This window comes from Onychostruthus taczanowskii, unplaced genomic scaffold (assembly GCF_017590055.1).
Source record: "Onychostruthus taczanowskii isolate IOZ18803 unplaced genomic scaffold, ASM1759005v1 scaffold12, whole genome shotgun sequence".
NCBI classification, from domain to species: domain Eukaryota; kingdom Metazoa; phylum Chordata; class Aves; order Passeriformes; family Passeridae; genus Onychostruthus; species Onychostruthus taczanowskii.
Window position 1 is genome coordinate 5,194,029 of NW_024498351.1, and position 18,067 is coordinate 5,212,095.

General features: G+C 38.1%; 1 protein-coding gene across 1 annotated transcript in view; it reads right to left on the reverse strand.

The window, feature by feature from the left end:
- Positions 1-2,132: 2,132 nt before the first annotated feature.
- Positions 2,133-18,067, reverse strand: part of DCHS2 (dachsous cadherin-related 2) — a 101,346-nt gene continuing 85,411 nt past the window's right edge. The window contains exons 15-20 of the mRNA XM_041427803.1: positions 15,378-15,589; positions 13,739-13,890; positions 10,793-10,923; positions 9,027-9,313; positions 6,169-6,307; positions 2,133-4,750 (exon numbers count right to left, since the gene is read on the reverse strand). Coding sequence (XP_041283737.1) covers positions 2,133-4,750; positions 6,169-6,307; positions 9,027-9,313; positions 10,793-10,923; positions 13,739-13,890; positions 15,378-15,589 — 3,539 coding nt within the window. The remainder of the gene's footprint in view (positions 4,751-6,168; positions 6,308-9,026; positions 9,314-10,792; positions 10,924-13,738; positions 13,891-15,377; positions 15,590-18,067) is intronic.

Genomic DNA, 18,067 nt, shown 5'->3' on the forward strand with positions numbered 1-18,067 from the left:
CAATATATCAGCTAAGTGTTGTTTCTCATTTGATAAAAAAAAAACCCCAATAAATACTTAAGAAACAAGGAAAAGATTGCTGTAACGCTTAATAGGAGCACAAAGTATTCATCGGTTATATCATGTGCTTGATAAATAGGATGCAAATCATATCTAATCTTCTTAGAAAGGCATCAAAAACAAGCTGAATTTGAAGGAGCTAAAAATGCACAAACAGAAGTAATTTTCTTGTTTTTCAAGAACTCTTGGAGGTGGGCACCCATTAGCAAGGCAAGGTCCAAATATTGTCCTAAATATGATTAGTGATGCTTTCTAATTATTTCTAATGCTAATAGCATTAGAACATTTGAAAGAGCCATATTAGCAAAGAAAAAGCTACTCATCCATTAGCCTAGACTGTATACATGAAATCAAGGCCTTGTTACCTGCTTCATGAGCACCAATCTGAAGGATGAAACAATTTTGCTGTGTAAAGAATTCATTCTTCCACTGATCCCATGCTGAAAAGATGACCTCTCTAAGGATGGCATGTGCTCATTGCTCACTAGAGCAATATCTGCCACTTGTCCATGACCATCTGAAACTAAAATCAAATTAGCAAAGTTGCTGACTTGGCAGAAAAGGTAGCTCTGCGTGCCTTCTGATAACATAACTGCACAGAAGTGAACACCCAAAGAACACCTTTCAGTGTATTAGAAATTACTTGACAACTTCAGACATATAAGTTAAAGTCAATCAGGCTGTATATAATGTAACACCAACAGACAGAGAATAACATTCATTCTGAAATTATGTCCTTACCTGAATCTCTGTGTTTAGATACAAACTGGGAATGAATCCCTTTTTTTGCTTTCTTCTTCCTGGGACAGTTTTTTGTCTGACTACAAAACTTACCATCCCATCTTCTTTCATAGTAAAATTTGTCTGTCCCAATGAATTCCTAAGCTAAGTCTTGTTTCTGACTCCATGGCAGTACAAAGAACAAATGCCAGCTTTAAAAGACACATAGCATCATGGATCCTGTTGCATGTGCAGGATGTGCAATGTCAGTGTAGCCTCAGAAATAGGATCTTATTCAAAGACTGGTTATGAGCCCACAGGCTGCAATTGTTGACATGCATGCTTGAGGAAAAGCAGCCACTGCACACATGCTACTGATCCCACAAAATCACTCAGCCTAACCACACTGCTTGCTTTCCCTCCACCTGTTAATACCTGTACAATATATACATCTGTACACATCCAGCTTGTAGTAGCAGACTCCTAGGTACCAATTAGACACTTCTTTATAGCCCAGTTTTAATATGTGTGATGCAAAGGACTTTGAAACATGCATTGAAGAAAAAACAGAGTTATTCTAGATGTATTGTCTGTGTATTTTATTGATCAATATACAAGCATATACAACATGTATATGTGTCTGGATAAACATAGGTACACAAAATGTGTATGATGCATACAACAAACAAGGCCAGATTATCTGGTCTTGCAGAGACCTTTGGTCCAGCGCAGAACCTAAGACCAGGGAGGAGGCACACACAACGTTCAGAACTGTAACACTGTCTGTTCTTACAGCTGCCTGAGCCCCAGGGCACCCTCTGTAATGCCAATAGGTATCTATTTGAAAGCTAGTAATAGAGAAGATGGTTGCTTTTATCTTACCACTGATTATTCTGTTTTGATGAAACCACACCAGGTCAAACAAATCGTTGGGACCAGAGGCTGAGATTTGGGAAACCTGGGTAAAGACTAAAGAAAGAGCTCAGTAGGAGTCCTTGTTTTAGCCTTTGCCCACCCCCACACCTGTTGTACTTACACATCCCTCCTTTATTTGTTATTAATGTGTTTTATAAGAAAAATGGTAAAATTGGTCAAATTGGTTATCAGGCACTTGGCTGTGTGTTTTACATAGGAAACCGCACGTGTGAGAAGTGTATTCCCACAGTGTATTCTGGGAAGAACAAGAAGTATAGTTACCAAATTTCTGACTACTTTACATTTTAACTTTTCAGGCTCATGAAAACAGAAAGAATACTGGTGATGCAGCTATGACAGGCATATTTTGCTGTTAAAAAGTAACAAAATACATTTTAAGCCCTATTTTTTACCATAAAATACTGTCAGTTAATAACCTAGACCTGAATTTCTTCCTCTGTTGCAAGTTCGTAGCTTGGATCAATAAGACATGTTCCTATCATTTTCCCATCAGACACTACTGGAGAAGCAGAAGGTGTCTGCATGGTAAGTAAAGAGAGAGTAGGAGAAAATCTGGGGGTCATAGTCAGTGAAGGGTATCCATGATTGTGGATAATGGGAGGATAAGGGTATTTATTAAAAGCTTGCCCTGATATTATATTTGGCATTCTTGGGGGCACTGTCCTTATGCCAGGCTGTGCTACTGAAGTTATCAAGGGAGGAGGGAAAACAAGAGATTTCTTCTCCTGAGAGAAGCTGTGAATGTGGACATTTTCATCTTTCAGTTCTGCAATATCATTAAACACTGAGGCAAGAGGTTGAAATCTGGGTTCGCAGCTCAGCACATAATCCCCGCTATAACCACCTCTGAGATCCTCATCTGAGGTGCCAACAGTTCCAAGAAAATCATACCCAGAGTCTTTCCCATCTGGCATCAGGACATAGTCTCTTGTGAGGTCTGTCATTATGCCTTCCTCTTTTATTCCAATTTTCATTGTTTTAGACAAGATTTTGTGTGCATAGTCACAGGTTTCTTCCCTGCTTTCTCCTTTAATGGTCTGTACATTCTCCATGCTTTGCATGGTAGCTGTGACATCTGTTTCTCCAGAATGATAGGAGAACTGATCAGATTCTCTTGGGATCCCTGAATCTGGCATCTGCGAGCTGTGCTCGCTCAGTGCTGAGCCAATGCTTTTTCTGCAAGGACACTCATAGATCCGTTTGATTTCCTCGTCCTCTGCAGTCTCTCCTTCAGCAGAACCATGGCCACTGGAGTCTGAATGCCTGCAGGAGACATCATCATCCTTCCCCTCTCCGAGTCCTGCTAGGCTCAGCCATTTTGCTATAGTACCCACGGGAAGCATACTGCTCTCAGTACTTTGGATTTTCTGGCAGTCCTCATCTTCTTTTATTGAATTCACATCAGCAGCTGAGGAGGATACTGGGGTTTTTTTCACACAAGCATTCATCCGATCTTTCTGCTTAAGTCTCAGAGTAAGTGTGATAAGACTGATGGCAAGCAGCAGAAATACCATCAGTGAGATGGAAACACTCACTGTCAGACTGTGTGCTGACACTGTGGGATCACTCTCAGGAGAATTGGAAACATTTACAAAAACAGTGCATGCTGTGAACCTTGACACAATTTTGGGGCTATGAGCTCTTACCAACAATTTCAGAGTATCATCATTCCTTTTGATGCCATTTTTCCTTCTGTGAACACTCTGAGTCAAATAAATATTGCCACTGGTTTGATTCACAGAAAAGAATGGAGAAGGTTTTAGAAGGGAGTAATGAACAACTCCATCCAGTCCACCATCACTGTCTGATGCTGTCACTCTACCAATCAACTGGCCTGCTTCATTCTTGTCAGGGAGATTAAAGAAATAATGTTCTTGTGTAAACACTGGGTCAAATTCATCTCTCCCCTCAACATCTATCTGAACTGCAGTGGTAGCCAGTGAATCACCTTTGTCTTTTGCTTGGATTATGAGACAGTACCTATTTTGACTTTCATAGTCAAACATTTGCTTTGTATGAATATCTCCTGTTAAAGGATCAATGAAGAACATGTCATGGTCTCTAGCAGCTTCATGATGAGCCAAACATGAAGACTGAATGGAGTAGGTAAGATGCCCGTAGGAGCCTTTATCAAAATCCAATGCACAAACAGCACACACAAAAGAAAACATAGGCAGATTTTCACTGACAGTGCAGCTCAGACTGGGAAACAAAAAAAGCGGGGCATAATCATTGTCATCTAGGACACTAACAAGAATAACAGCAAAAGCCATATTTTTTACATCAGTTCCGCCATCTGTGGCTTGGATAACCAAAGTGAATTTCATTGTATCCTCATAATCCAGCTTTTTTGTCAAATTTACAGATCCTGTTCTACCATCCAAGCAAAAATGCCCTCTGTCATTTCCAGAGATGATAGCATAAGTGATCTCTGCGTTAGTGCCTGCATCACAGTCTTTCGCTGAAACTTCAGTGATGTGACTGCTTATGGGGATGCTTTCTTTGACATGAACAAGATACTCTGGACTGCTAAATACTGGAGGGTTATCATTAACATCCAGCACAGTTATTAGCACTGTGGCAGTGGAATTCAAGGAAGGTGTTCCACGATCAGAGGCAAGCAGAACCAACTGGTGAGAAGCAGCTGTTTCCCTGTCAAGAGCACTGTTCAAAACAAGACTGCCGACAAGTCTGTAGGATGTTTCCAACCCCATGACGCTTGTTTGTATGGAGAATAAATTCTCAGCATTGCCACCAATAACAGAGTATTCAACAAACGTGTTGTCACGCGTCCAATCACAGTCGACGGCTGAGAACAGGAGGACACTTTCTCCAACTGAGGCATCCTCACTCACGCTGAGATTGTACAGAACCTTTGTGAAGCGAGGGGCGCAGTTATTGACATCTTCTACATGTACCTCTAAGGAGGTAACTGCACTCAGAGGGGGACTGCCACCATCTGTGGCCTCTATCAGGAGATGAATAATGGAAATATTTTTCAGCTGCATAACTGGTTCTGTGGCAAACAGCGAACCTGAAAATAAAACAGAATTAACAAAAGCCCACACTTCACAGGCAAGTAAATGTGATTCCAAAAGCTGATTCTAAACAGCCATATTTGAAAATGACCCAGCTGTAATGGCCGTACACAACAAAATAGAGATGCAACTCTTGCATCTACAGAGTAGTGGGTCAATGTCTGAATGGACATCAGTGACAAGTGGCATCCCTCAGGAGTCTATACTGGGACCAGTACTGTTTAATACCTTCCTCAGTGATATAGACAGTGGGATAGAGTGCACTCTCAGCAAGAGTGCAGATGACACCAAGCTGAGTGCTGCAGCTGACATGCCTGAGGGATGGGATCCCATCCAGGTGGACCTGGACAAGTCTAAGAAGTGGGTCCATGAACCTCATGAAGTTTAACAAAGAGGGGAGCAATGTTCTGCACATGAATCAGAGCAACTTTTGATATTGACAGAGGGTGGGGGAGGAAGGGATAGAGAGCAGCCATGTGGACAAGGACTTGGGGGTATCAGTAGATGAAAACCTGGACATGACCCATCAATGGGCACTTACAGCCCAGAAAGCCAATTGTATCCTGGGCTGCACCAAAAGCAGCGTGGGCAGCAGGGAGAAGGACATTATTCATTCCATCTGCTCTTGTTAGAGCCCAACTGGGGTGCTGCATCCAGCTCTGGAATTCTCAGCAAAGAAAACACATGGACCTGCTGGAGCGAGTCTAGAGGAGAGCCATAAAAATGATCAGAGGACTTGAGTCCCTCTCCTGTGAGAAAAGGCTGAGATAGTTCAGCCCAGAGAAGACTCCAGGGAGATCTTATTTTGGCCCTAAAGAGGGTTTATAAGAATGGGAACAGACATTTTCGTAAGGCCTTTCGTGATAGCACAAGGAGTAATAGTTTTCAACCAAAAGAAGGTAAATTCAGATCAGATATAAGGAAAAATTTTTTCCGATGAGGGTGATGGAACAATGGAACACATTATTCAGAAAGGTGGTAGATGCCCCATCCCCAGAAACATTCCAGGTCAGGTTGGACAGGACACTGAGCAACCTGACCTATGTGAAGATGTCTCTGCTCATTGCAGGGGTGTTGAACTAGAGGACCATTAAATGTCACATCCAAACTATTCCATGATGCTAAGAAATCATAGCTAATGCTGTGAAGGCAAGACCTCCCCTCAATGATGCAGTATCAAATACACATACTGCATTTAGACCAGAAAAAATGCACATGGTTTGGGGACAAACTGAGAACTCCAGTCTTTGATGAGATAGTTCCCCACTGATAATGGCAGATTTAGCAAAAACACAGTGGACTTTGGCCACCACAAATTTCCAGAACTCAAGTAATCACTGGCAACAGGTGAGAAAGCAACAGGACTCTTTGATTTATACTTAAAAAGCTGAACTAATAAACCATGCAGACTCACCATTCTTGTGATCAATGGAAAATCCCTCACAGGAAGAGAGGATTTTGTAGGAAATCATTCCATTATGTTCAGAATCTCTGTCTATGGCAGAGAGTGTCAGAACAGTGGTATCTATAGAAATGAGCTCTGGCAAGTTCACCTGACATATAAAATAAAAACAGAGCTTAATAAAAGATTTTAGATATTAAAAATTTTTGCCTTTATTTGATCTTATCAGAAAAACCCACACAATTTCCAGCTTTGGGAGAAGTTTTAGCTTTTTCTTCTGGGACAAAAACCAGAAAGATCTGAGATATTGAAAACTATGCCTTCAATATAGCCAAAATTCATAGTAAGCTTTAAACAGTAGTAAAATCCATCTAGTTCATTATGACAGCAAGTTCAGAAAATAAATGAATCACTTTTTTCAAGAGTACAGTTATGGACTGCAACTAAAGGTTTTTCCCCTTTCTTTCAAAACCTCCTTCATTTCCATACATGGAATACAGTCTGCAGTCCCTGTCTGGAGTATATGACTGAATGCTAAAAAAGGCCAATATGTGCACCCTGAAAACTCCAGCACTAGGGCACTTAATCACCACTGGATTATTCCTAGAATTTAATTTTTCAAAATGCTTCCTTTTTTTAATTCTAGGAAACCAAGAAAGTCCATTCCCTTTTTAAGAATTTTCATTGTTTCAAGTTTCATACAGCACTTTTGTGACCAAAGTTTCCTTCCACCTCATAAAACCAACTTCAGATGAACAGTATGATATAGCAGCTACCTCTGTCATAACTTGAAGTGTTAGTTTAAGTAATTTAAACAGAGATTATATGTATATAATAACCACATACATATATTAAACTATATATGAGGAGCATAAATACGAAAACACTTGAAGGAACAATAAAAGGGTAAAAACACAGGATGATGAATAGGGAATTATACATATTGTCAACCAAAAAGAAGCAGTGCATCTTATTTGCCAAGCAACACATCAAAACATCAGGACTGTGGAAAGAGAAGCTCAGTAGTTTACATTAAAATAGCAAATAAAGCTACACTGTTTTGAATCAATTAATAATGCTCCCTATAGCATGTGCTCCAATCTACAAAAAAGATTTCTTGCACTGGCACAAGAAAGTACTTGCCTAAACTACTGTCCAAAATCAGACACATATGAGGATTGAGGAAAATAAAGGTCTAAAAACCACTTGAATATTAATAATGCATTTTTTCCAGAATGTAGATTTACTATTTGAAGTGGGAAATTTACACAAATTCTGTCTACTCAGACACCCAAAAGTTTCACAAGTGCCTACAGTTTGTCCCAGAGGTATCTAAGTGATTAAACTACTGTGTCTACACATGCTCAGAGGTAGAAAATTTTTTACTAGGCCAAATGTTTAGACTTATTTCTTTACTAAAACTGTCTGAGACTTAGAAATGGAACATTATTAAAACCAAGTCTTCTGTGGTGCCTCATATTTTTGGCTCTGAGGACATCTACCACACACAGAAAGCATCAAGTCAAACAGCTCAGTTCACAGGATTGCAAAATGGCTGGGGCAGTTGGGTACCTCCAAGGTGCAATCTTTGGTCAGAGTAGGATCACCTAAAACAGGGTGCCCACGACTACATACTGCTGAGTTTTGAATACCTCCAGAGACAGAGACTCCCCAACCTCTCTGGAAGACCTGTGCCAATACTTAGTCACTGTTAGTATTTGAAAGGGGAAAAAAAAAAGGTGCTTCCTGATGTTTAAACAGAACTTCTTGTACATCCATTTGCACTTACTGCCTCCTGTCCTGTCACTGGACACAACAGAGAAGACTTTGGTTTGCCCATCTTTACTTGCCCATGCTAGTATTTACACAGATTATTAAGGCTGAGCCTCCTCTTCCTGAAGCTGAAACATTTCTTTATGTAGAGGGTGGTCAAGCACAGGAACAGGTTTCCTCAAGCGGTGGTCAATACCTCAAGCCTGTCCATGTTTAAGAGGCATTTGGCCAATGCCCTTAACAACATGCTTTAGCTTTTGGTCAGCCCTGAAGTGGTCAGGCACTTGGACTAGATGGTGTTTGTAGATGCCATGAATCCCAAACTATTCTATGACTCAATGATTCTATGTTATATATGCTCCACTTTTCTTAATCTCCACTTTTCTTTATGGCCCACAGCTGTCCATAGTCACTAAAAGATTTGTTTTCCCTGTTGGATAACTTCACTTCTACAACAGGACCGGTTCAAATGCTTGTCGAGGAGTCCAAAAGCTGAGCTCTGTACCCTCCTCAGTCTCAAGGGATGTTAGGGAGGTCAAAACTCATATCCTTCACTCCCTCGGTGAGTGCTATTGCCATAAGGCAGCATTACACATTGCAAACTTTATGTGCATCATCTACCACAAGGGCATTTGCTACACCTCTGTGGAGTTGTGTAACTGAAAAGGAAGAAATTCATGCCATAGTAACTGGGCCAGTATAAAACCAACTTGTTTAGCATTATCTCTCAGAAGAAAGAAGTTCTGAACACTGGACCCTGCTCCCCAAACTGGATTGGATTGGATTGTATCCAGTATTGTATCCTAGCGATGATTGCATGCTTTATGAGCTAGCATTCACACCAATTGCTGTCTGAAGACAGAAACCACAAACATTGAAACTGAATAGTTTCCTCAGTCCTTTTAGCAGAATTCTTAGGAAGGGGCTGGAGGTCCCTAGAAGAGCTCTGATCTGTTTCTGCTCAGTAATAGCTGGCAGAGACCTTTCTTCTCAGTTCTCACATGCATTCAAAGACAAATATGAACAAGCACTTCTACTATTTATCGTCCTGTATGGAAAGATACCACATGCTGATTGTTCATTTGCCATGTTCCCACCTGATAAAAATCTTGAGTAAACACTGGAGGGTTATCATTGATATCCAAAACAAGGATGGTAAGTTCTGCTTCTGTTTGATGCACAGAATCTGAAACTATGATATACAGCGTATACACAGCAGTTTCTTCAAAATCTAATGGTTCCACCACTGTGATGACACCAGTGTGCTGATCGATGGCAAATTTCATTTCAGGACTAATATCATAAATAAAACCAAACTGAAGTGTTGGCCTGGAGTCTGCATCACTTGCTGACACTTGAGTCACTATAAAACCAGGCAGGGCATCTGAAACAATAATTTTGAGAATAAGTCAGAGTTAAAAGATAACGTTACAATTTCTGAAGATTTTGCCTATTTTGTAATATTGGCCCTTGGATATATGTAATCTTTCTGTATAGCTTTTGATGTATTTAAACTTTGTGTTTTACAATAATCACAATATCCAGAAAAGCTATGGAAACAGTAGTGTATTTCTTCAAAGATATGTGCTGTATCCCAATTTTAATTTGGGTTTTCTTTAGGCTTTGCCAGATCCAGTGTAGTCATAACAGTTTCTTCACCAGCAGCAGGAACTTACATGGTTTTCCACAAGCATTTACTGAACAATGCAACAAGAATATTTAACTGAGGCATTAGAGACCCTGATCTGTGTAGAACCAGGAAATGCAGTTCTGGAGCTTTTCCAAATGAGGAGCAGGCCACTAGAGAGAAACAAGGCCTGCAGACAGACCTACATGGCACAAAAATGTGAAGAGATAAAGGTATAATCCTACGAGATTGAGAAACTGGATACAGACAGCTTTTGTCATGGGCCAATTTGACAGCACCCGATATTGCAAACTGAGCTTATTAGTGATCATTTCACAAAGCCTGGAACTAACAGAAGCTAAACCATTTCTCATTTGCATGCCTTGGGCATGAAGCCTCAAAAATACCGTGCCATGTCCTAAAGCAAGTGTTCTTAAACAGAATACAAAATACTAATTAAGTAACCTGTAGTTGACAGCCACTGTGCATCTATGAATTCTGTATTTGTCATTACCAGTGGCATGTAAATGTAGGAAAGACTAAAATATATCAGACAAGACAAACTTGATATCTTGTGTTAACAGGAGTACTGGTGTTTATAAGTTTTCTGCTGTGTATCTTAATGGATTCACTTGTAAGATGCCTGTATTTGAAAATTACAGGCCCAGGAGTCAAGCTGTGCAGATGTGGAGCTAATATCACACAACACACAAGATACATGCTGGGATGAGAACTCAGGAGGTCCTGAGTCCTTCTCTTAATGATCACCAACTGGATTTAGCTACAGAGTTTGAGTAACAGTTCATTCAAATGTATTTGTACTTCAAATAAGAAGTATTTCTTTCATCACAATGAAGTTCAAAATGTCTCATTTCCAGCAATGGTGGTTTTAACACCAAACATCTTTATTGGAGAAGAGCAGAAATCAAAGACATATGAAGAGTACAATACTGAAAATGAACAGATTAAAGCAGTATTTCTGCAGATTTTTTTCCCTCCTCCTAAATAGCCTATGGTTTTATTCCAAACTATTCACAATGTATAAAGATTAAAAATAATGACTCTGAGAATAAAAGCAGATCAAAATTTGCTTTGATATTTCATCTTTAATACTATCCATTATATTTTTTACTATAGTTGTTTGGTTACACAAATCACCAAAAGCACTGAATCATTATCTGAGAATTCCTAGTCTTAGGAATTAGGAAGGAAACTTAGCTGTACTTTCACACTTACTTTCTGGGACCTCCACTTCACCTGGTGGTTGGACAACTGGAGCATTGTCATTAACATCTAACACTTGTATGGTCACAACAGTTGTAGCAGAGAGTCTGGGGTTTCCGTTATCAGCAGCTTGTACAACCAACCTACAATTAAAGGAGGCACTAATTGTCACTTTTGATAAGAAATCACTGAATTATCCACCACTATTATAATCAGGGGCGGTTTTAAACCCAAAAAGAGTAGCCATTTCTGTTCCTCACTGAAACTCTTAGATTCCATCTTTCATTCTGTAAGGTTGACTGTGCACCGTTTTACTTTTTCATTTTGCAGGAAAAATGTCCAGGAGATTCTACGTGGCAAAAGAATGGTAAAATCATACAAAGAAAGGAAAGTGTTCGTCTGTACTCATTGAATCCAGTTTCATACCAAATGTATGTGGTTAAACAACTCTTTCAAATAGGACACAGTTCTCCCGTTGGTAGTTCAGAGCAGGAATTAAAACCTTAGTACTAAATTATCATTTGCAGGAACTTGACTCTCCTCATTGTTTATAAAGGGACAAAAGGGATGTGGAAATTGGAAAATACAAAAACATCTAAAATAGTATTCAGCCAAAATGCCTGCAGACACAGAGTAGCCCTTCCATTACGTTATAAATGCAAGTGATAAAGTGAAAGCCCTGAATACATGTGCCATTTGACAATGGCAAAGATCCCACTGATTTTAATGGGATCAGAATCTTGCTGTCAAGTTAGAAGAATTTTGACTTTAAACTTCCATTTCACATCTGCATAAGGATGGGTTGTAAATTCTGTAAACAACCTTTTCACTTCCACAAACAATGTAGCAAAGAAAATAGTGAGCAGCAACATGATAAACATGGATAAAAGGTTTACTCTTTGTGGGAATCAGTTTATGAACAATAAAAAGCAAATGTGAACTGAGATTATTTGGAAGACTTTACCACTTCCCAGCAGGAAAGACTCCAGAAATTAATTCAAAATTAAATCTAACTCAACAGGTGATCTTAAAAAAAAAAAAAGGAAACAACTAACTAAGCTAAAGGATATACAGGCTAAAGCTGAGCATCTCAATCAAATGTTTTATGTACTAACAACTGTTTTCATGTTGCGCCACATTTTTTTCCCTCCCTGAAGATCTCCTAAACACTTTATTTCTCCATCTTTCTTCTAAATAATAGTTAAACAGTGTCAAGTACATATTTTACTTCCTAAATGTTCACTTGACAATATGGATTACCAAGGCTGTAACTCAAGCTGTGGCTTACAGCATTTCCATTCCTTAACCACACCAGCTCTACTCTGGGTATCCTTGTGGTTTCTGATCCAACAGAAGATAACTTAAATTGCAGGCTAGTATTCAATCAGTGACCATGCATAATTCCATATAGAAAGTGTATTTTTTCTAGAATGAATATTGGTAAGGTATACATATGGAAATATTTTACTAAAAATAATCACTTTCTAAAGTTTCAGAAAAAAAACCCTCTCATAAAAACATTTTAGCCAAGGCATTAAAATCAAGGTTCTGTCAACACTTTCATTATAAGCCCTGTTGTAAGGGACTTAGAACTCCTGGGGATGAAAATGTTCAATTCAGATATATAAACAACTCCCTGCAAATTGGAAAAAAACAACAGTAACATTTTGACATCAAACAGGAAATAGTTTTGAAAGCTTCTTTTGTAATTCACTTTTCACCTAACAATGTACCCATTAATAAATTGCTTTAGAGAGAAGGAATATGAAGCCACAGATTCCCTGAACAAACTGTCAAGGTCTAGAATTCTAACATAGATACTGAAATAAATCACTCTCAATTTAAAGAGCTATATGAGAATTATTATTCTCTCATGTTCAACATTTCACCAACAGTAAACATCCTTCCTTTGAAGGACTTATTCCAGGTGTTCTTTTAAAGCATTTGTTACAAATAAAATGTATTATTTAAATTTTTGAAAACCAGAATTGATGTTTTTGATTCAGTGAAACACTGAAAAAACCCCTCCAAATTAAGTGCCACATGTATTAATTTAAAACAAAGTATTTTGGGGACATTATTATCAAATCAGCCTGGTATTACAAAAACCCCACTCTGTCAATATTCTTGGATGTGGTTTTCTACAAGTCATTATCATTCATAAGAATTCTTATTGGATGTTTAAAACTTTCAAGTCCCACAGGACAGTAAAATGTGCAAATATTTTAACTGATACCACAATCAGGTGGGGGAAAAAAAAAGCAACTTTGACTGGCACATACACAGAAATAATACTTTCTGTGGAGATTGCAGTACTTAAAATGGGTCTATTAATGAATCCTCATAGTCATATTTTCTCTTCAAGGTGCTATTTATTTGTTTTCTAAATCCAACTATGGAATGACCCATAAAGAAAAACTGTCATGTCCACTTGACCATATATATTCAGAGTTTCAGAAAAACTGGAAAAAATTAATACTTTGTACAAGGCAGGTTATAAATAGAAACAGTTTAAAAAGAGTCTCTATCATATTATTGATTAGAAACTTTGAACTACCTACCAAATAAAATGAGAACATATCTCTATTTCTTGGATTTGATTTGAGTGTTTTCACTGTGTCTTTATAAAGTACATTTCCAGAGAAGGAGTGGCTGTACAGTTATTAAAAAACTAAAATCCAGGAACTGTCATTGTTCCTATAGTGAATAATCACACTTAGATCAATAAGTGTTGTCATTGATTAAACTAGACTATATTTCTTTTTCTAAATTTGGTAACTACACAAGAATCTATAGTACAAATGGGCAGCTTTAGAGCTGTTCTCAGTGCTGTCTGGCTTGCACCCAGGTTCTGTGGGTAATAGATATCAACAGGAAACTATGAAATATGTAACATTAATATCCTCAAATTAGACTAGACAAAAAGAATACATTTGTATGAGAACCTTAAATACAAACCTGTAAGATGAAGTGTTTTCATAATCTAGGCCTGTATTAGTTGCTAGAATTCCTCGCGCTGAATCAATCAGAAATGTTGCATTTTCATTACCAGACACAATTGAGTATTCAGTTTCTCCATTCAGCCCACTGTCAAGGTCAGTTGCAAATACCTGTTTGTGAGCAAACCTGAGGCTTAATTAAAAACAGTAGAACATAATTTCAGAAGGAAAATCCTTATACTACACTCAGATATTTCTGATTACTTTCCTTTCAACTGCACATATTTAAATAAATCCTCTTCTTTGTCCCCAGCTTGAGTGTTGTGTAAGGTCACAAAATCTGCTCATGAACTGCAATGGGCTGCACATGAATGAGTAATTTGAAATTCAGCTACATAAAGTATTAGGGCTGAATGGAATCATTTTACTATTAGGTTGCTGTTAGAATGCTCTCCCTGTTGAGCACATAAAAATGCACTTTCTTAGTGGTACAGGACTGACCTTTAAAGTATTGCTGCTATACAAACAGATAAAGGATAAAATAATTAAACTACTATGTTTTCAGAGCTTTCATAGAATAGTTCATTAATTACCTTTTAAAAATACCAACCAGGAAATGTAAAAAGGGCAGAGGCAATCTTTAAAGATTTGCCAACAGAATAAGGAACATTCAGCAGGAGTGAACAGGTTTCTCAAAGAGTCCTCTTACTCTTTGAAGAGTCATCTTTGTATTTTTTTTGTTGCTGAACAAGCATTATAATGAGTCTGGGATCCAAAACATAGCAGAGACAACCAGTCAGATTGAATAAAGGAAACATAATAGAATGTATTCTGTCATAAAATTTTGATTACACATCTGGCTTGACTGCCTTTTGATTTTTTTCCATTCCTGGACATATGTTTCTCTAAACAGAATGTCCATCAGTTTCTAATCACTTTGCCCTGGAGGCATTTGTAGCTTTTCATTTATTTATTCTCTAGAGAGGGAATATCTTTAGTACCTAACATGACCCTCACCGTGACCTGACTTGCAATGCAAGAACATGTACTGAGGAAATTATGTGTTCTTCTAGTCCAACTGATGTCTTCTTTTGCTCTAACACAGCCAGCTGGAAACATTTTGGGAGAATGGACCCATTCAGAGGAAGAAGTGTTTGCACATTTAAATTAAGACAAGCTGCTCTTTAGGCATCAGATTTTAAATTGAACACTTGGGTTTGACTCTACTAGTCTGATGAGTAGAAAGTATTCTTTTTATTGCTATAGTCCTTTCAGTAGATGCATTAATACAAGACCCAGTCTATATTGTAACCAGAACCACAGATTTGAATGGTATTTTTCAATTGCTTGAAGATAGAAACAGAATTTTTTTAAAAAGAGAATTTAAATTCCAGGTGCAGAGTTATCCAGAAGATACAGAATTCTCTTTCAGCTCAACAGACCTGAATGAATGATCTGATCTGAAATACGGTCTAGAAAAAAGAATCATGTAATATTTTAGATATCCAAGCAGACTAGTAGCAACACCAAGAACCCTACTCCTAGTTTTTAAGACAGAGTGGTCCAGAACAGAGCTAACAGGATTGTAGTGATGAACAGATCAGCCAAACTTCTTTTGAACTGCAGCACTGTGCTTGGGAAGATATATTTCCACTTACCTGTATGATGTCTGTTTTAGGACTCTGGCCTTCCCATATTGATGCTTTGTAATAGCTTTGCTCAAATTTAGGTGTATTGTCATTCACATCTTGAATCAAAACTGTCACTCCGCAGAACACTGAATTGAAGCCATTTTCAGCCAAAATTGTAAGATGTATTTTGCACTTATCTTCATAATCAAGGTACTTTGGCTCTTTTACTGTGATTGTACCTGGTTTATTATAAGAAAAAAAAAAATCTCAAGATGTGACACACTCGTTCAGGAAAAAACAAATGTACAACTGCAGTTATGAAATTACGAACATAGATGGTCACCTCCACTGAATGCAGGACAGAATTCCAGCAAGCTTGCCATTGTGTCCTTTTTCTACCTACCAACAACCCAGCATGGTAGATACTGAATAGATCTTGGATAGCTAAGTTTTCACCAACCACCACTACACTGGCAATTTCCAAAAACTAAGCCAATTTACTAGCAGAGGAATAGAGACAAAGTGTCTGCGCGATGTTTCCTCCTTGGCACACAACAGTGAGACACCCATCTCAGAAAAGACCCTTGTCCCTCATCTGAGAGTAGCTACATCTACCCCTCCACCAAAATCCACATCAGGAAACAGCTGTAGTAATTTCTGTACCTGACTGACACACAGCAAAACATTCACTCCTTCTGATGCAGCGAGCCCCCTTCCCCTGAGCTGTTATTCCATCAAAAATAAACAAAGAATGAGACTTATTGAGATGACAAGCACAACTGGCCACCTCCACATTAAACATGAAATGTCCTTGGAAATCCATAGACATTGTTTCAAAGTTCTAGGAATATACTCGTAATTCTGCATTACATCTAAGCATAAAACATACTTGATTTGTATATTAACTTTCATTAGAATTCAAATTCAGTTTTGCAGGGACTTTTCAGTAATGATGTCATGAATTTTGTTATCCCAAACTTGGGTTATCATAAGAATGCATCAACTGTGGCCCCCCAAACTAGTGCTTTTTATTTTTTATTTTCTAGGATAAGCAAACGTTAACTATTGTTTATGAACCTGTGTCTTGAACATATAGATTTCAAAGGTGTTTTATTTTCAGCACAACACTTTAAAATATTACATTATGTTTACAGAGGAAAGAAAACAGACAGTGGCAGAAGAAACAAATTTCCAGATGACTGAGAGCAAACTGAAAGGCTCTAGTGTAGACTGAAACAAATAATCAAGTTTGAGGTACACCACCTAGGAGGAACATGTGAAAGAACCAGAGTTGCTCATTCTTCAGAAGCGCACTTGAAGAAAAAACAGGGTAACAATCTTCAAATACGCAAATAATAGGGGGTTGGCTTTGTCTCATGTCTACTCTTACTAGATTAAGAAGTAATAAGTTTAAAACATGTCAGCATACATTCAGATAAATATGAATAAAAACTTTCCAACTGCCAAGACTTTTGCAGACTTGTAAGACGGTTTGCAGAATCACTGTCCCTGATGATTTTTAAGGAGAGTACAAATTTCTGTCATATTTTGGCACAATTGATTCCCCTCCTGCATCAGAGGGACAGACTAATTAATGTCTTTGAGTCACCTCCTACTCTTTCTACAATTCGACAGCATAATAAAAAATTTAAAATGGTATAAAGTCTTCTTCAAAATGTGGTTAATTAACATCAGTGCTTGAAAAGGCAAGTAGAGCAGACCTTTGGCTGTTCAGAACATGAATTACAGGGCATTGATACGGCTCAAAAGACTTCTGCTGTAGAAGCAAGGGGTAGAAAATTACTGGTGTCAAAATTATGCTAATGTAAGCACTGCTCTTCAAAAGTCTTTAAAGGTTGAACTTAAATTAATTTTTTCTAAGAAACACAAGAGAGGCTTCAGAAGAAAGGAAACAGAAGAAACCACAATGGATCAAATGTCTCAAAAGAAGACTTGTGACATTCACTGCCATAGAAATTCCACTCCTGTTTGGGAAGACATTGCTTATGAGATCCTTCAAAGCATCATGTAACCATTTTTCAGCCTAGCTTGAAAAAAAGGGAAAATACCATTTGAATTTTCTTTTTTTAAGGTGATATTGGAGAAGATTCATTTCCTTAGTAAAAAATCTGTAAGATGTTCTTTAAGGCTAATCTCTCTAGTTTTATTTCAGTGAAATAAGAAGGACTTGAAAATCAAAAGTATGCACTTCAAGCACCCCTCATCTAAAAAAATTATTCTAGTGTCATGCCATTTGTTGTCTGGAGACATCAGGATAATCAGAGGTTAAAGTCTTTAGAAAGTCAGGGATTTAAAGCTATTTATTAAGGGTACAAATATTTACACTGTTTCTGAGGAAAACTGCTTACACTGTCTATATGCCATCCCAAAAAGAGAGACTGCAGCTATTCAGAAGGCAAACTTACTGTAGATGTTTAGGAGCTGAGAGGTAACCAGAGTAGCTGTGCTCTCTTACAAGCCTTAGAGGAGAAAATGTAAGTGTACCTGGGGAACAGCTCACCCTCCTGCACCTGAAATTCCTGACAGAAGAGCAGGTGAAAGCAGAACTGATGCAGAACACAAATACAATCACAAAAAAAAATAAACGGACTTGACTTTAAAATGTGTTGATGTTTGCCTGGAACAAAGAGCATTAAAATCAACAAGAGTCTAATGCTTCTACTTCAGAACTGTTTTGAAGGATTTTGTTTACTGAG